This window comes from Triticum urartu, chromosome 6A, assembly GCF_056163025.1.
Source record: "Triticum urartu cultivar PI428250 chromosome 6A, HENAU_Tu73, whole genome shotgun sequence".
NCBI classification, from domain to species: Eukaryota; Viridiplantae; Streptophyta; class Magnoliopsida; order Poales; family Poaceae; genus Triticum; species Triticum urartu.
The window spans coordinates 597952620-597968290 of NC_141878.1; the positions used below are offsets into that span (position 1 = coordinate 597952620).

The window sequence follows — 15671 nt, forward strand, 5'->3', positions numbered from 1 at the left end:
GTAATAATCTGCGCGCGGGTGAGGCTGGCCTGCGACGGCCCACCCGAATTAGGCCCAAGCGAGCGTCGCGCCGGGCACATCCCAGCGGTGCTGGGAGTTTAGTCCCACCTCGCCAAGCGAGGGGAGTTCGCACCGGTTTATATACCGGGCTGACCTTCCCTTTTCGAGTTCCTTTCTAAAGCGGGCAGCACATGCCTAACCCCGTCCGTCCCTGCCCAGTGGGCCCTACTAGCTGCCTATTATCACAATCTGGCAGGCCTGCATCCTGGCCCAATAAATGATTGGGTTGCTAGTCGTATGCTGATCGTTGAATTGTGTAGTATGCAGCCAGTAGGTGGGCTTTTTTTGGGTCATATTTCACCTTTTGCATTTGTCACCATTATTTGTTCTTCTTCAAATCACCTCAGAAAAGAATATAACACAACAATTTTTCGCACATTCATGAATTTTCTAGCTGTCAGAACAAGTAATACAGAAAAATATATATGTGATTTAAAAAAATTTCAAAGATAAAACTAAAATTTTAAATTAAATATAAATTTTACAAAATATTTAAAATATTTGGACCAAACATTTCCACCATGTGAGGATACCCAAAGTAATTTTTTAAATTTGTATTCAATTTTTTGCATATGTCAAATGTCTAATTTTGCACACAAGTTTGAAACAAACTATGTAACATGTCAATTTTTTTGCATATGTCACATGTCAAATTTTGCAAACAAGTTTCAAGCATTAAATTTTCAAATTTTAAACTAAATATAAATTTACAAAATATTTAAAATATTTGGACCAAACATTTCCACCATGTGAGGATACCCAAAGTAATTTTCTTTCATAGCCATGTTTGGCACATGTGGGTCACCATGTACCACAAAATTTGGGTGATTTGGAGGTGGTGGAAAAAATCACGTATGTTCAAAAACTGGCTTAAGTTAGACCAAATGGCCCCTCCGGAATGCGATAATTTTTTCGACCACATCCAAATCACCTCTATTTTGGCACACATGATCTCTTGCAAAAACAAAGCTAGTTTTCCAAGGTTTTATATTTTTTTGAATTTTTTATTAATTTGTAATGCCCTCTAGACTGACTGGTCAAACCATCGGTCTATACCTCAAGAGGGCATTGTAAAGTATTAATTTTCCAAATTTTCTTTCATAGCCATGTTTGGCACATGTGGGTCACCATGTACAACAAAATTTGGGTGATTTGAAGGTGGTGGAAAAAATCACGTATGTTCAAAAACTGGCTTAAGTTAGACCAAATGGCCCCTCCGGAACATGATGATTTTTTCGACCACCTCCAAATCACCTCTATTTTGGCACACATGATCTCTTGCACAGACAAAGCTAGTTTTCCAAGGTTTTATATTTTTTTGCATTTTTTATTAATTTATAATGCCCTCTAGACTGACTGGTCAAACCATCGGTCTATACCTCAAGGGGGCATTGTAAAGTATTAATTTTCCAAATTTTCTTTCATAGCCATGTTTGGCACCTGTGGGTCACCATGTACAAGAAAATTTTGGTGATTTGAAGGTGGTGGAAAAAATCACGTATGTTCAAAAACTGGCTTAAGTTAGACCAAATGGCCCCTCCGGAATGCGATGATTTTTTTGACCACCTCCAAATCACCTCTATTTTGGCACACATGATCTCTTGCACAAACAAAGCTAGTTTTCCAAGGTTTTATATTTTTTGAATTTTTTATTAATTTATAATGCCCTCTAGACTGACTGGTCAAACCATCGGTCTATACCTCAAGGGGGCATTGTAAAGTATTAATTTTCCAAATTTTCTTTCATAGCCATGTTTGGCACATGTGGGTCACCATGTACAACAAAATTTGGGTGATTTGGAGGTGGTGGAAAAAATCACGTATGTTCAAAAACTGGCTTAAGTTAGACCAAATGGTCCATCCGGAATGTGATGATTTTTTCAACCACCTCCAAATCACCTCTATTTTGGCACACATGATCTCTTGCACAGACAAAGCTAGTTTTCCAAGGTTTTATATTTTTTTGAATTTTTTTTAATTTATAATGCCCTTTAGACTGACTGGTCAAACCATCGGTTTATACCTTAAGGGGGCATTCTAAAGTATTATTTTTTTAAATTTTCTTTCATAGCCATGTTTGCACATCTGGGTCACCATGTACAAGAAAATTTGGGTCACAATTTTTGAATTTTTTCTGAATTTTTTATGCGTTGCTCAATGCCTGTTCGAAACATGCAGCTTCACGGAGCCACTATAAATTGTACGAAAGGAGATATTTCATATTACATATAATCAACTTGCATTTCATGAAAAAACTCCTTCATGTTACAAATAATCATTACACCTTTATTCAAATATTGTTTTTTGCACACACACACCATCTTTAACTACTTTTTTATTAGTATTTGATGAAATGAAGGAATATGTGTTTAGTTATTGGAATATTTGATCATATATATGGTGGAGTATTTGCTATTTTTGCTTACTCAAATGAAGGAAAGATGTCATATGTGTCGACGAACAATTTCCACTTACTTCAATAAAAAACATTAATTTACTTAACACAAAGTTTTACATTTGGTCCGATTTGCTTATGGGCAGAGCATGTTGCACATGGCTACAACATGGGAATTTATTGCACCATTGCCACAGCATGTTCCACATGGCCGCAGCATGGGAAGTGTTTGCAGCATGCCTGATCAGTGAAGCAACACTGATGCGGCATGTCTGATAATTGCAGCAACTAAATTCAAGCAAATCATACATCTAAGGAACCATAATGGCAAATTTAGGGGACACAAATATAGATAGCAATATATACTACTGCCATAGATAGCAGCATCCACACAGCACACTTGCTGATGCAAACCACTAGCATATTAGATATGTTTGGACCGCACATCACAGTACTGCACTTAGATAAAGTTCATACTAAATTACCACTACAAGTTTCCACCATCAGAATACCACACAAAGTTCACCAAAAGGACTGAGCCTTCCTACATCATACGGCAACGAGGGTCTATGGCAACTACATGTCAGGGTTTCTCAGGACCTTGTGGAGGGCAGAATGCTGAGCCCTGATCTTGTAGTCATGACTACTGATGGATGTAGCCCGACAATGCTCCATCAGATGCTCCAGCAACCCAGACCTGGGCTTGGGCCTGCTGCAGTAGGGGCACCGGTACTTGTCAGACCTCCAGTTGTAGTACCTAGCAGATCCTTGGGCCCTGATCTTCAGCACCTCCTTCTCTTCGAACGACTCGACGTTCCCCTCGACCACATCATCTCCAGATTGATACTGCACACATTAATGACTGACATTAATACATTATGCATTCAAATACTACAAACATCTAACACTAAGTCAATGCACAAATAACATTTCAGCTAGGCCTTACCTCGTACGGCTCATCCTCATCACTGTCATAAGGGTAGTAGCCAGATGAGTCCCACTTCCTCTTCTTGCCAACAAGATCCTCCTTCTGCTATATTGTCAACCAAGCAAGTCATTTACAAGGAATTGAATTGCAGTTCAAATAATGTCATTACAAACAAGTTGATTTTGCATAATGATGGAAAGCTCCTAACTATATTTCATACACTATATATGAAGCTATATACATATTAAACAATTGGCTTATGACAAGTTCATTCATATGGACATACAATTTTAGTTTTTACTTTTGAACATGCATATGAAGGTATAAATGAATATCATTCCTCTCTTATTAACCCATGATATAGCAGTTTTTGACAGACAATGCAAATAGGACCTTTATATATAACTTCACAAACATGTCAGGTTTTCATTTCATTTGTAAATCTTAATAAATATTTAGTTTAGAGCAGTTCTCAATGATTACTCATAAGTCAGAATAAGTGAAATGGTGAGGCCTAACTCCTACATCTAATTAAAATACCCTAACTCCAGCATCTAATTAAAAAACACTAACTCCTAGATCCATTGGAACATTGAATCACAAAATTTACTTACATATATCATTGGATATAAATGAATCCACTACAAATAACACTAACTCATACATCTAATTAAAATATCATAACTCTTACTTCTACCGCATCATTCGGTCACACCATTTAATTACATTTATCTCTACCTATATATGAATCCAATACAGAAGAAACCTAACTAAACATCTAATTAAGAAACACTAACTAGTACATCTACTACACATTCAATCACAGAATCTATATAACTGTCTATAAATGAATAATACAATAAACCTTAACTAATCAACTAATTTAAAAACCATAACTACTACATCTACTGGATGATTCAATCATAGGTCCAACATATAACTGGCTATAAATGAATCCAATACAAGAAAACCCTAACTAAACATCTAATTAAAAAAACCCTAACTACTACATCTACTGGATGATTCATATGACATTCATGCATGGAGTTATGCAACAACAATTTAATATGACTTGGTCATCTGGCATAGTTGCATGTCTAGCAAACCTACTTATGGTTCACTTTATAAGTACAGAAATCCTACAGATAAAGTAAACGTACCTACAATTTGAGTTTATGGATAATGAAGTGAAGCTCCTAACTATTTTGAAATTGTGCACTAGTTAAACATACTGTGTTCATTTCAACAATTAATTGATAGACTTCAAATGAGCGAAGTAGGATTTTAACCTCATTTGTACAATATCAACTTTAATAGATACACTGCGTGGCGGCTCAGCCCCTGCCGTGGCCCACTGAGGGAATATGCAAAACAAATCTAACAACATATACATCACATAACAAAATCTGAGCACATGAGGCAATCCAGATTCCAATATAAAAAACCTAACTCTCATTATGATCTCTCTAGCATTCAACCACGAATCAACTACAAAAAACCCTAACTCTCAAATGGGGTTCCCCATTCAATCAAAAAACCCTAACAAGCAGAAGGGGGTGCCGCATTCAATCACAGATCTACAATAAAAAAACCCTATCTACTAAATCTTCTGCTTATCAACTACAACTATGAGAGGAGGGGAACGAGAAGCATTACCACATCCACCACCTGCTTGTCGCTCGCCTCCGCACCTGCATCCAGTGCGCCGCCAGACGCCGTCACCACCAGGTCCGGCACGACGGAGTCCGAGCCCACCACCCCCTGCTCCACCAGATCCGCCGCCGCAGCGACCGATCCAGCGACTGCGGGTGCAACATCTCCCGCACCGCCGACGGCGGCCACTTCTTGGACGGCATCTGCCGCGGTGTTTGCGGCCTTGACCGCAGCTCCGTGCGCAGCGGCGGCAGCGCCACCACCTTGCGCCATCGAAGCCTAAGAGAACCCAGCGGAGAGAGGGAGGCGGTGGGGTTGAGCGAGTAGGTGCGGTGGCGGGGCGATGGAGACTAGGGGGAGACAATGCGGCAAGGAGAGAGGGAGTGAGACGATTTGGGGGGAAATGGTGGGGGCGATGCGCCCGGTGGTGGTTCCCCTCCCTCTTTATAGGATGTGACGTTTTTGAAAGTTTTCGTGCGCCGTGTGGCCGCATGGCTAGCCCACGACCGCCGCACGTGACGAGGGAAAACGATGCACCCACGCCCACGACCGCCGCACGTGACAAGGGAAAACGATACGCCCACGTACAATACATGTATACCCTCAATGTACAAAAGTAATCGGGCCGGTGCGGGCTTGTACAGGGCTGTACCCGCGCTCTCCGCGGGCATAAAAAGACAATCGTGTCCCTCTTCACGAATCGTTTTTGACAGATCTCAGCCGTCCTTTTGTTTCTCTCCCTCGCGTTCAGCCCAGAGAGGAGCACCGGAGCAGAAACGTCTTATGGCAGGGCGAACGCATGGGTGCCCGGCTGCAAGGGTATGCGGGTCGGGCAGGGCGCTGTGACGTGTGAATCCCCCGACCAATAGTTGTCTGCTTAGCTAGAATAGTTGGTAGTTGATACAAGAATTTTGTATCAACTCATCGATCAGTATGTTGTCAAAAAAGTGTAAACCTCTTTGCTTTCTTTCTTGGAACAATCCGTTGCGTGAAGTACATCTTCCGACCGTGGTTAGCAGGGTTTGTAAGGTCTGTTTGTTCTATCGATTGTGGTTACCAGACGATTATCACAATTCTATGAAAATGTTAACGTTCATACGTGTGGGCGTTAGTCAACTCGTCCACACGTTTTCATCATCGTCCAGTAACTTCTGCACAAATTTTGGCACGAATTAGCTCATTTTCTATGCCACGTAGGACAACTCGCGTGTGTGGTGTGTGAGAGAGGTCGCCCACACATCCGTTTTACCACACGGAGGGGCTAGTGTGTGGGCGTTTAGCAGTTCGCCCACACACCAGTTTTTTAGTCACGCACAAGGGCTGGTGTGTGGGCGTTTGCCATCTCGCCCACACACCCGCCTCCTCTCCCACACCCAAGCTGCCAGTTGCCATGCGTTTTGCAGTGTACCTGGCAACTGCCCTAGTATGATTGCAAGCAGATGGCAACTCTCTCTTTTTTTACCCGAACATGTCAGTTGCCATATGTTTTGCATGGTACATGGCAAACTGCCCTAGCGTGCACGTAAGCAGATAACAACTTTCTTTTTAAATAGCAACTGGCCTAGCGTGCTTGTGAGCACATGGCAACTCTCTCTTTTACCCAAACATGTTTTTTGTCATGCCTTTTTTTGTAGCGCTACATGGCAACTGCCTAGTGTTAGTAGGTGGCAACTCCTAAAGTGTTGAAATCATGGCAACTGCAGTAGACCAGACCACACATGGCAACAACTGTAGTTGTCCAAAAAATGGCAATCTGGAACTTTGACCTGAGATGGCAACTGCAGTTGAGCAAACATGGCAACTGTAGTTGTCCGACATGGCAACCGCAGTTCAGCGACATGGCAACTGCACTTAAACGAACATGGACGAGGGTCCGGCCCATGGCAACTGCGGGGCGCGCGGTAAAGTGTCACGTGGGACGTGCGGGACCACGAGGTACGAGGCCTGACGTACCGGGCGTGTGGGCGTTATCTATTTTGCCCACACGCACGCGTGTAAGAGGGACCGGAAGAGAAAAAAGAGGCGTGTGGGCGCTAATTGTTTTGCCCACACACAGACTTATGGGCTGGTCCTCTTAGGCACCACACAGAACGTGTGGGCAGATTCCTTAACACCCACACGTGTGGCAGTTATCGGCGTCCCAATTCTATTGGTTATAGGGATGAATGTATGCTCATATGTATGAGCGTATGTGGTTAATGGATATCTCCCCCACCGAGGGTTGAGATCCTCTGCAGTACTGTATGGTATTGTAGTATGGATGACATGTGGGGCCAGATCCCATGTGGCAATGATTGTGCTCTGGATTCGCTTGGTTCATTAGTTGCAAACTATTTTCCTTTGGAATCGTATAACCGTAGGATTGCCTAAGTAGTATGCAAGTCTCCGGCCGAAAAGATTTTTTTTTGGGTGAACAGAGAAGTTAGGTTTTTTTAGCATCAGTACAAACACAAGCGCTTACATTCATCCCTATGAACGCACACACGCACACCCTACCTCTATAAGCACCTCCAAGAGACTGAGCCGAAAATAAATTCAGGAATAATACGAGCATCAGGATTTGAACCCTGGTGGGTTGGGGATATCACTGTCCAACTAACCAACTCAACGCAACAGAGAAATTAGTTGGGCAGTTAACATCCTTTCCGATAACAACACCATCTGCTATATAAATTCCAGCCCCAGCCCGAGACCCCAACTCAAACACAAACACAATCAATCAATCGATCTAACAACAACGGCGTACGTCCATGGCTGCCACCGTCAACCGCGGCGGCGCTCCAGGCTACGATAGCCCAGGCTTCATCTTATGCACACTATTGGCCGTTGCCGCTGCGATTCTACTCGCCGCTGGTCTAGGCTGTTTGCTCTACTACGGGCCTGCCTATCCTTACTACTACGTCGCCATCAACTCCGCCTCGGGCCTCCTTGACGTCCCGGCGCCGGACCTCACCCTGAATCCGGAGTTCAACCTCACCGTCCGCATCACCTCAGGAAGCCCCGGTCAGGGCGTGTGCATCGAGGCCGGCACATACGTGGAGGTGTCCTACCGCTGCGTCATGCTGGCCGCTAGCACCGCCACGTCGGAGACTCTCTGCACCGAGCCGGCCATGTCAAGGGAGGTGCCCTTCGTTGCTAGGGGCGTCGGCGTGCGCGTGCCAGGGTACATGATGAATAGCCTCGCCGGCGATGTGCGCAACGGGGTGCATTTGTTCGACGTCACGATCAAACAGTCCGACGCCTTCTACGTCAATCGTAAGGTGAAGTCGTGCGGGGGCAGGCGGGTCGGCGGGCACATCGCCGATGAGTTGGAGATCGCATGCGATGGTGTGTGGTTGTGCCCTGACCCGGACCAGAGAAGGATGCCTTCACTCAACTCGCGCACAAAACACGTCTCTGCTCAATCAATTGTTATGTAAATCAAGACCAAGGATATCACGTCCTCAAGTCAAAATCCCTTTGCTCAAGATCAGCCGTCAAGATGCGTTACAGGATCACTAGAGTTAGATTAAACGTTGTTATACATATCTTTGTAATTTCGGTTGTCAAGTGTGGGACGCGCCTCACATCCTTTGCTTCGATCGATCTAATTTTAATTTTAGTTACTCCTACTTAGTTTGTTTGATGCCTCTCATACGATTAGATTGATGCGCCACGTATTTCCTCCGTTCCAAAATAAATGTCATTGTTTTCGTATAATAATACATTCATTTTTTCATAAAAGAGATAGTTTAACTATATATATATATTAAAAAACAGTATAATGCAGCTAGTTAGGAGCCTCCACAGCGATTTGATATTCTCCCCCGTCAGATCACTGTGACGAGCATCTAGGATTTTCGCTCGCTCAGCCCCCACGTTATTTATGCTATTTTTTTAGGCAAATAGCGAAGCTTTATTAAGGCCTCACCAGGTTCACTCGGACGAAAGAAAGGTTCCCAGAATGGCCTAACCACAGACGGTGGCCAGCCCCTAACTTTAAAACATGCTTCGCTAAATTATGAGTTTCAACATTCGAGCTCCTAACTCATAAACAAAACAGTATAACGCAGCTAGTTAGGAGCCTCCATAGATATTTGATGTTCTCCCCCGTCAACTCACTGTGACAGACGTCTAGGATTTTCGCTTGGTCAGCCCCCACGTTATTTACGCTAAACAAAATTTGGAGACAAATAGCGAAGCTTTATTAAGGCGTCACCGGGTTCACTGGGACGAAAGAAAGGTTCTGGATGGCCTAACCACAGACGGTGGTCAGCCCCTAACTTTAAAGCATGCTTCACTAAATTACGAGTTTCGACATTCGAGCTCCTAAACTCATGAACAAAATTACAAGAGGTAAAACTATTAGAGTATTCTATGATTCATGCAAAATCACGCCGTAGACTGACCCGCTCTTCTGCTCAATCTCTTCTATCACAACCTTGCAGTCCGAGGCCACCTAAATGGATTGAAGCTGTAGGTTTTCTGCTAGAGCCATCGATTCCCTGATAGCCAATGCTTCCAGAGTGGTGGGGTCCATGATAGACCTGAAACCAATGGAAGTCGCAGCCAAAAATGCTCCTCCCGAGTCTCTGGCTATGGTTGATATTGCTCCGATTCGTAGTCTCCCAGCGACAGCAGCGTCACATTGATATTTTCCATATTAGCTGGAGGGCTAGCACCGCCATGTCAGAGACTCTCTGCGCTGAGCCGACCAAGTCAAGGGAGGTGCCCTTCTTAACTAGGGGCATTGGTGTCCGCATGCTGGGTTACATGATAGACAACCTCGCCGGCGATGTGCGGAGCGGGGTGCATGTGTTCGATGTCACCATCAAACAGTCTGACGCCTTCTACGTCAATCGGAGGATGAAGTCGTGCGGGGGCAGGCGGGTTGACAGGCACACCGCCGATGAGTTGAAGATCGCATGCGATGGGGTGTGCAGTGTGCCTGTGCCTTGACATGATGAGAGAGGATCCCTTCGCTCAACTTGCCCACAAAACACATTCTCTGCTGAATCAATTCTTATGTAAATCAAGACCAAGGATGTCGTGTCCTCCAAGTTAAAATCTATCTACTCAAGCTCAGCCGTCGAGATGTGTTACGCATTTACAAGAGTTAGATTAATCGTTGTTATATGCATGTCTTTTGTAATTCTGTTTTTTGATCATCTTAGTTTTAGCTGTTTATTGTCTTAATTAAATTAGTTTGGTAATAAACTTCACGTGCACATGTTAGGCTAATATCACACAAACTTGCTTTACCACAATGTGCAAGTATTGTCCATCACAAGTATTATGATTGTTCTTTTTAGAAAAGAGATTGACGTCCGACTTTACTTTAAATTAATGAAGCCCTTGTGACCAACGGTACAACACAAGTCAACAAAATAAAGCAAAAGAAAGGCCTCCAACAAGATACATGGATGCACAGGAGCAACAACACAGCTCAACAAGTAAGAAAATGATAAGTGGGGGAGATAAAGGTAAGTGGTCAATTCCCAACAAGTAGTTGCTTCCTACCTCACCGATTAGTAGGGTTGATGCTATGAATGGGGATAGGGATAGGTTTAGATCTAGAAAAGGATTAAAATCGCATAAACCTTCTCGGTCTCGAAATGCAGAGACAAGTGGGAGAGATAATCTGTTTAAGAGTGGAGTTGGGAGAAAAATTGGCTCTCCTCTTAACATGATGAGCGAGGAAAACAGTTGAGAATTAATGATGTTGAAAATGTGAAAAGACATATGAGGATGGATTTCATTCCTCCCATATACAATTATTTTGATGAAAGAGTGTAGACTTTGGGGAAATTTCCATTAGTGCAAGCCGGTGGGAAGAATTGAAATTTGAAAGGGGAAAGTGATAAGGAGAAGGACAGGAAGGGGGGTTGCATTGTTATGGGGGACCAATTGGGCACTGGACTGAGGACCCTTTTTTGGGCGGCCCGGAGGCTGAGGGAGGCCTAGTTGAGCTGGAGCTGTCACCTACTACTCTGGTGGATGATTCTATAAAATAACCACACTCGCTTGGGGGACAAGTGGATTGACAGAAATTAGGGTTTCCTATCCTGTTGGTGTCATGGCAGGAAACTACATAGGAGGGATGGGAGGAGAGGAAGATTTAATAGAGGGGGGTAGATCTGGCTTCGTGGAGAAAAAGAAGAACTTCACTAGTACCAATTCATATGGGGATAGGATTAGACACGATTTTTCTAGTCCTACCTATGCTAATTATACGGGAGGGGAAAGGATGAACAATGTTCCTGGCTATAATATATTTGGTGTTGCTAAAGAGGGAGGATCCAACTTAGGAGGGCAGAAAGTTTGGAAGAAGAAGACAGGGCAGGTTGAAATCAGTGGCTTGTTGGAAGATATTCATGGAAGAGTTGAAAAGAAAAACATGAAGATCATTGATAGTGGAGCAAGTACTATGATGGAACCAGCTCAACAATATCAGTTGTTGTCTGCTCTCCTTTCTCAGTTGGCTCAATCCATGTCAACTGGGGTGGGGGTGGGGCTTCCTCAATCTGGACAGATAGATAAGATGGGGGAAACCAAAAGAAAAAGAGAGGAAAAAATAGATGTTGTGGAGTTGATGAGACAAATTTCGTGGACAGCCGGACTATATCTTTTGGTCGGACTGTTGGATTATGAAGATACAAGATTGAAGAATTTGACCTGTGTCCGGATGGGACTCTCCTTGGCGTGGAAGGCAAGCTCGGCAATACGGATATGTATATCTCCTCCCTTGTAACTGACTCTGGGTAACCCTAGCCCCCTCCGGTGTCTATATAAACCGGAGGGTTTAGTTCGTAGGACAACAACAATCATACCATAGGCTAGCTTCTAGGGTTTAGCCTCTACAATCTCGTGGTAGATCAACTCTTGTAATACTCATATCATCAAGATCAATCAAGCAGGAAGTAGGGTATTACCTCCATCGAGAGGGCCCGAACCTGGGTAAACATTGTGTCCCCCGCCTCCTGTTACCATCCACCTTAGACGCACAGTTCGGGACCCCCTACCCGAGATCCGCCGGTTTTGACACTGACATTGGTGCTTTCATTGAGAGTTTCACTGTGCCGTCACCGTAGGCTTGATGGCTCTTTCGATCATCGGCAACGATGCGATCCAGGGTGAGGTTTTCCTTCCCGGACAGATCTTCGTATTCGGCGGCTTCGTACTGCTGGCCAACTCGCTTGGCCATCTGGAGCAGATCGATAGCTACCCCCTGGCCATCAGGTCAGGTTTCGAAACTTGAAATATACTGCCGACATCCGCGGGGACTTGATCTTCGACGGATTCGAGCCCATGTCAGGTGCACCGCACAATCACGACGAGCATGATTTAGCAACCACTCTGCAACCACTCTGGCCCTCAACCCATCGGACAATGTTCGGGAGATCACACCTGCAACCACTCTGGCCCTCAATCCGGAACAAATTGCGCCATCTAAGGATGGGTGGATGGACCCCGCCTCGGAGCCCGCACACTCGGTGGCGATAGAGCCGAATACTAACTTCACCTCCTACGAGACCCGTGTTGCCGAACCGTTGGATTCGTCCCCGGCCGCAGACTCCGAGCCGCCTGCGTCCATGCCCATCAAATCCGATTGGGCACCGATCATGGAGTTTACCTCCACAGATATCTTTCAGCACTCGCCTTTTGGCGGCGTACTAAACTCGTTGAAGTCTCTCTCCCTGTCAGGAGACCCTTGGCCGAACTATGTCCAGCTAGAATGCGATGCGGACGACGAAGAAATTCATGCCCCACCCACCACCCACTTAGTAGCCACTATCGACGATTTAACCGACATGCTCGACTTCGGCTCCGAAGACATCGACGGTATGGAAGACGATGCAGGAGACGAACAAGAACCACCGCCCACATGGCGCTGGACTGCCACCTCATCGTATGGCATATACATGGTGGACACCCCCAAAGAAGGGGATGGCGATAAGACAACGGAGGATAATCCCTCCAAGAAGCAACCCAAGCACCAAAGTCAGAGGCGCCGCTCTAAGTCCTGCCATAGCAAAAGCAGCGATACCGGCACAAGAGACACTAACGCTCCGTATAGTGACGAAGACGATGATAATCCCCTCCAGCCAGACCTCGAGCGGGAAGATGAACAAGCTAGCCCTCCGGAATAGGCAGCAAACGGAGAATTAGAGGATGACAATTACATGCCTCTCTTCGAAGACGAAGTGAGCCTCGGCGATGAAGAATTTGTCGTGCCTGAGGATCCCGTCGAGCAGGAGCGCTTCAAGCGCCGGCTTATAGCCACAGCAAACAACCTGAAGAGAAAGCAACAACAGCTTCGAGTTGATCAAGATCTGCTAGCGGATAGATGGACTGAAGTCCTGGCAGCCAAGGAATACGAACTCGAGGGCCCAACCTAGAGTTACCCAAAGCGCAGGTTGCTACCTCAACTCGAGAAGGAAGCATTAAAACCTACATCACCAGCGTATGATGCGGCAGATCGGCCACCTCGTGGCCGAGACAGAGAGGCATATCAGCCCGAAGTCCAGCCCGCACCCCGCCGCCATTCAAACAAAAATACCAAGGCCCGGGGCAACACGCGGGACCTACAAGACATATTGGAAAACAAAACAAAACATGCAAGGTCGATCTATGGATCACGGGGTCGCGCCCCAACATGTGACGATGATCGTCACGCCGGATACACTCAAAACAAATCCGGCCGGGCCGAGCACAGCAGACAAGACTCATATGAACTGCGTCACGACATAGCCCGGCACCGAGGCGCCGCACACCCCCTATGCTTCACTGATGAAGTAATGCATCACGAATTCCCAGAGGGTTTTAAACCCGTAAACATTGAATCATATGATGGTACAACAGATCCCGCGGTATGGATCGAGGATTTCCTCCTCCACATCCACATGGCTCGCGGTGATGATCTACATGCCATCAAGTACCTTTCACTAAAACTCAAAGGACCAGCTCGACATTGGCTGAATAGCTTGCCTGCAGACTCCATTGGTAGTTGGGAGGATCTGGAAGATGCATTCCTTGACAACTTCCAGGGCACTTATGTGCGACCACCGGATGCTGATGACTTGAGCCATATAACTCAGCAGCCAGGGGAATCGACCAGGCAATTCTGGACCCGGTTCCTAACTAAGAAAAACTAAATTGTCGACTGTCCGAACGTAGAGACCTTAACAGCATTTAAGCATAACATCCGTGACGAGTGGCTCGCCCGGCACCTCGGCCAGGAGAAGCCGAAGTCTATGGCAGCCCTCACGACACTCATGACCCGCTTTTGCGTGGGCGAAGACAGCTGGCTGGCTCGCAGCAACAACACATCAAGAAGTCATGGCACATCAGATACAAAGGATACTAACGGCAGACCACGTCGTAACAGACACAAGCGCCGCAACAACGGCGACAACGCTGAAGACACGACAGTCAATGCCGGATTCAGTGGATCTAAAATCTGGTCAGCGGAAAAAGCCATTCAAAAGAAGTAATCCGGGCCCGTCTAGTTTGGACCGCATACTCGATCGCTCGTGTCAAATTCACGGCACCCCCGATAAGCCAGCCAATCACACCAATAGAGAATGATGGGTGTTCAAACAGGCCGGCAAGTTGAACACCAAAAACAAGGACAAGGGGCTGCATAGCGACGACGAGGAAGAGCCTCGGCCGCCGAACACAGGAGGACAGAAGAGATTCCCTCCACAAGTGAAAGCGGTGAACATGATATACGCAACCCACATTCCCAAGAGGGAACGGAAGCGTGCACTAAGGGACGTCCATGCGATGGAGCCAGTCGCCCCAAAATTCAACCCATGATCCTCTTGTCCGATCACATTCGATTGCAGGGACCATCCCACTAGCATCCGTCATGGCGGATCTGCCGCATTGGTCCTTGACCCTATAATCGACGGATTTCACCTCACTAGAGTCCTTATGGACGGCGGCAGCAGGCTGAACCTGCTCTATCAGGATACAGTGCGCAAAATGGGTATAGACCCCTTGAGGATCAAACCCACTAAAACTACCTTTAAAGGTGTCATCCCAGGTGTAGAGGCCCATTGCACGGGCTCAATCACACTAGAAGTGGTCTTCGGATCTCCGGACAACTTCCGAAGCAAGGAGTTAATCTTCGATATCGTCCCATTCCGCAGTGGCTATCACGCACTGCTCGGGCGAACCGCATTTGCCAGATTCAATGCGGTACCGCATTGTGCATACCTCAAGCTCAAAATGCCAGGACCTCGTGGGGTTATAACAGTCAATGGAAACACAGAACACTCGCTTCGCACGGAGGAGCACACTACGACCCTCGCAGCAGAGGCACAAAGCAGACTTTTAAGGCAAACTGCCAATTCGGCGATAAAGCCCTCGGATACCTTCAAGCGAGTCCAGAGTAACCTACAACAGGATCGCCTGGCATGTTCAGAGCTCGCCTAGCAATTCGGCCCCCGTCCTAGTCCCAGTCAAGCGACGAAATCTGTGCCGCGCGTACATAATTACGCACTAAAAATACCATGGGCTTAGGCAGGGGCACGACCAGGGCACGTCCCAAAATGTGGCTCGACCGCCCCAGGGGCTGTATATCTTGATCATTTTCTCTCTTTCAGGACCTTACTCTCTGGAATCCCTTTTCGGCAGTCTGATTGCTGGACA

General features: G+C 45.9%; 1 protein-coding gene across 1 annotated transcript; it reads right to left on the reverse strand.

Annotated features, from left to right (window-relative positions):
• Positions 1-3031: 3031 nt before the first annotated feature.
• LOC147967007 (uncharacterized) lies at positions 3032-5309 on the reverse strand. Its single transcript, XM_087531009.1, has 3 exons — positions 5040-5309; positions 3402-3488; positions 3032-3301 (listed from the first exon to the last, which is right to left on the reverse strand). Exons 1-3 carry the CDS (start codon positions 5307-5309, stop codon positions 3032-3034), a joined length of 627 nt encoding a protein of 208 aa, XP_087387135.1.
• Between the last annotated feature and the right edge of the window lie 10362 nt (positions 5310-15671).

Bases quoted from the DNA above. Each gene is read 5' to 3' on its own strand.
- LOC147967007 (XM_087531009.1), bottom strand. From the start codon at position 5,309: ATGGCGCAAGGTGGTGGCGCTGCCGCCGCTGCGCACGGAGCTGCGGTC. The intron at 3,489-5,039 runs GTAATGCTTCTC...TTGACAATATAG, and splicing joins ACAAGCAGGTGGTGGATGTG to CAGAAGGAGGATCTTGTTGG. The intron at 3,302-3,401 runs GTAAGGCCTAGC...TAATGTGTGCAG, and splicing joins ATGAGGATGAGCCGTACGAG to TATCAATCTGGAGATGATGT.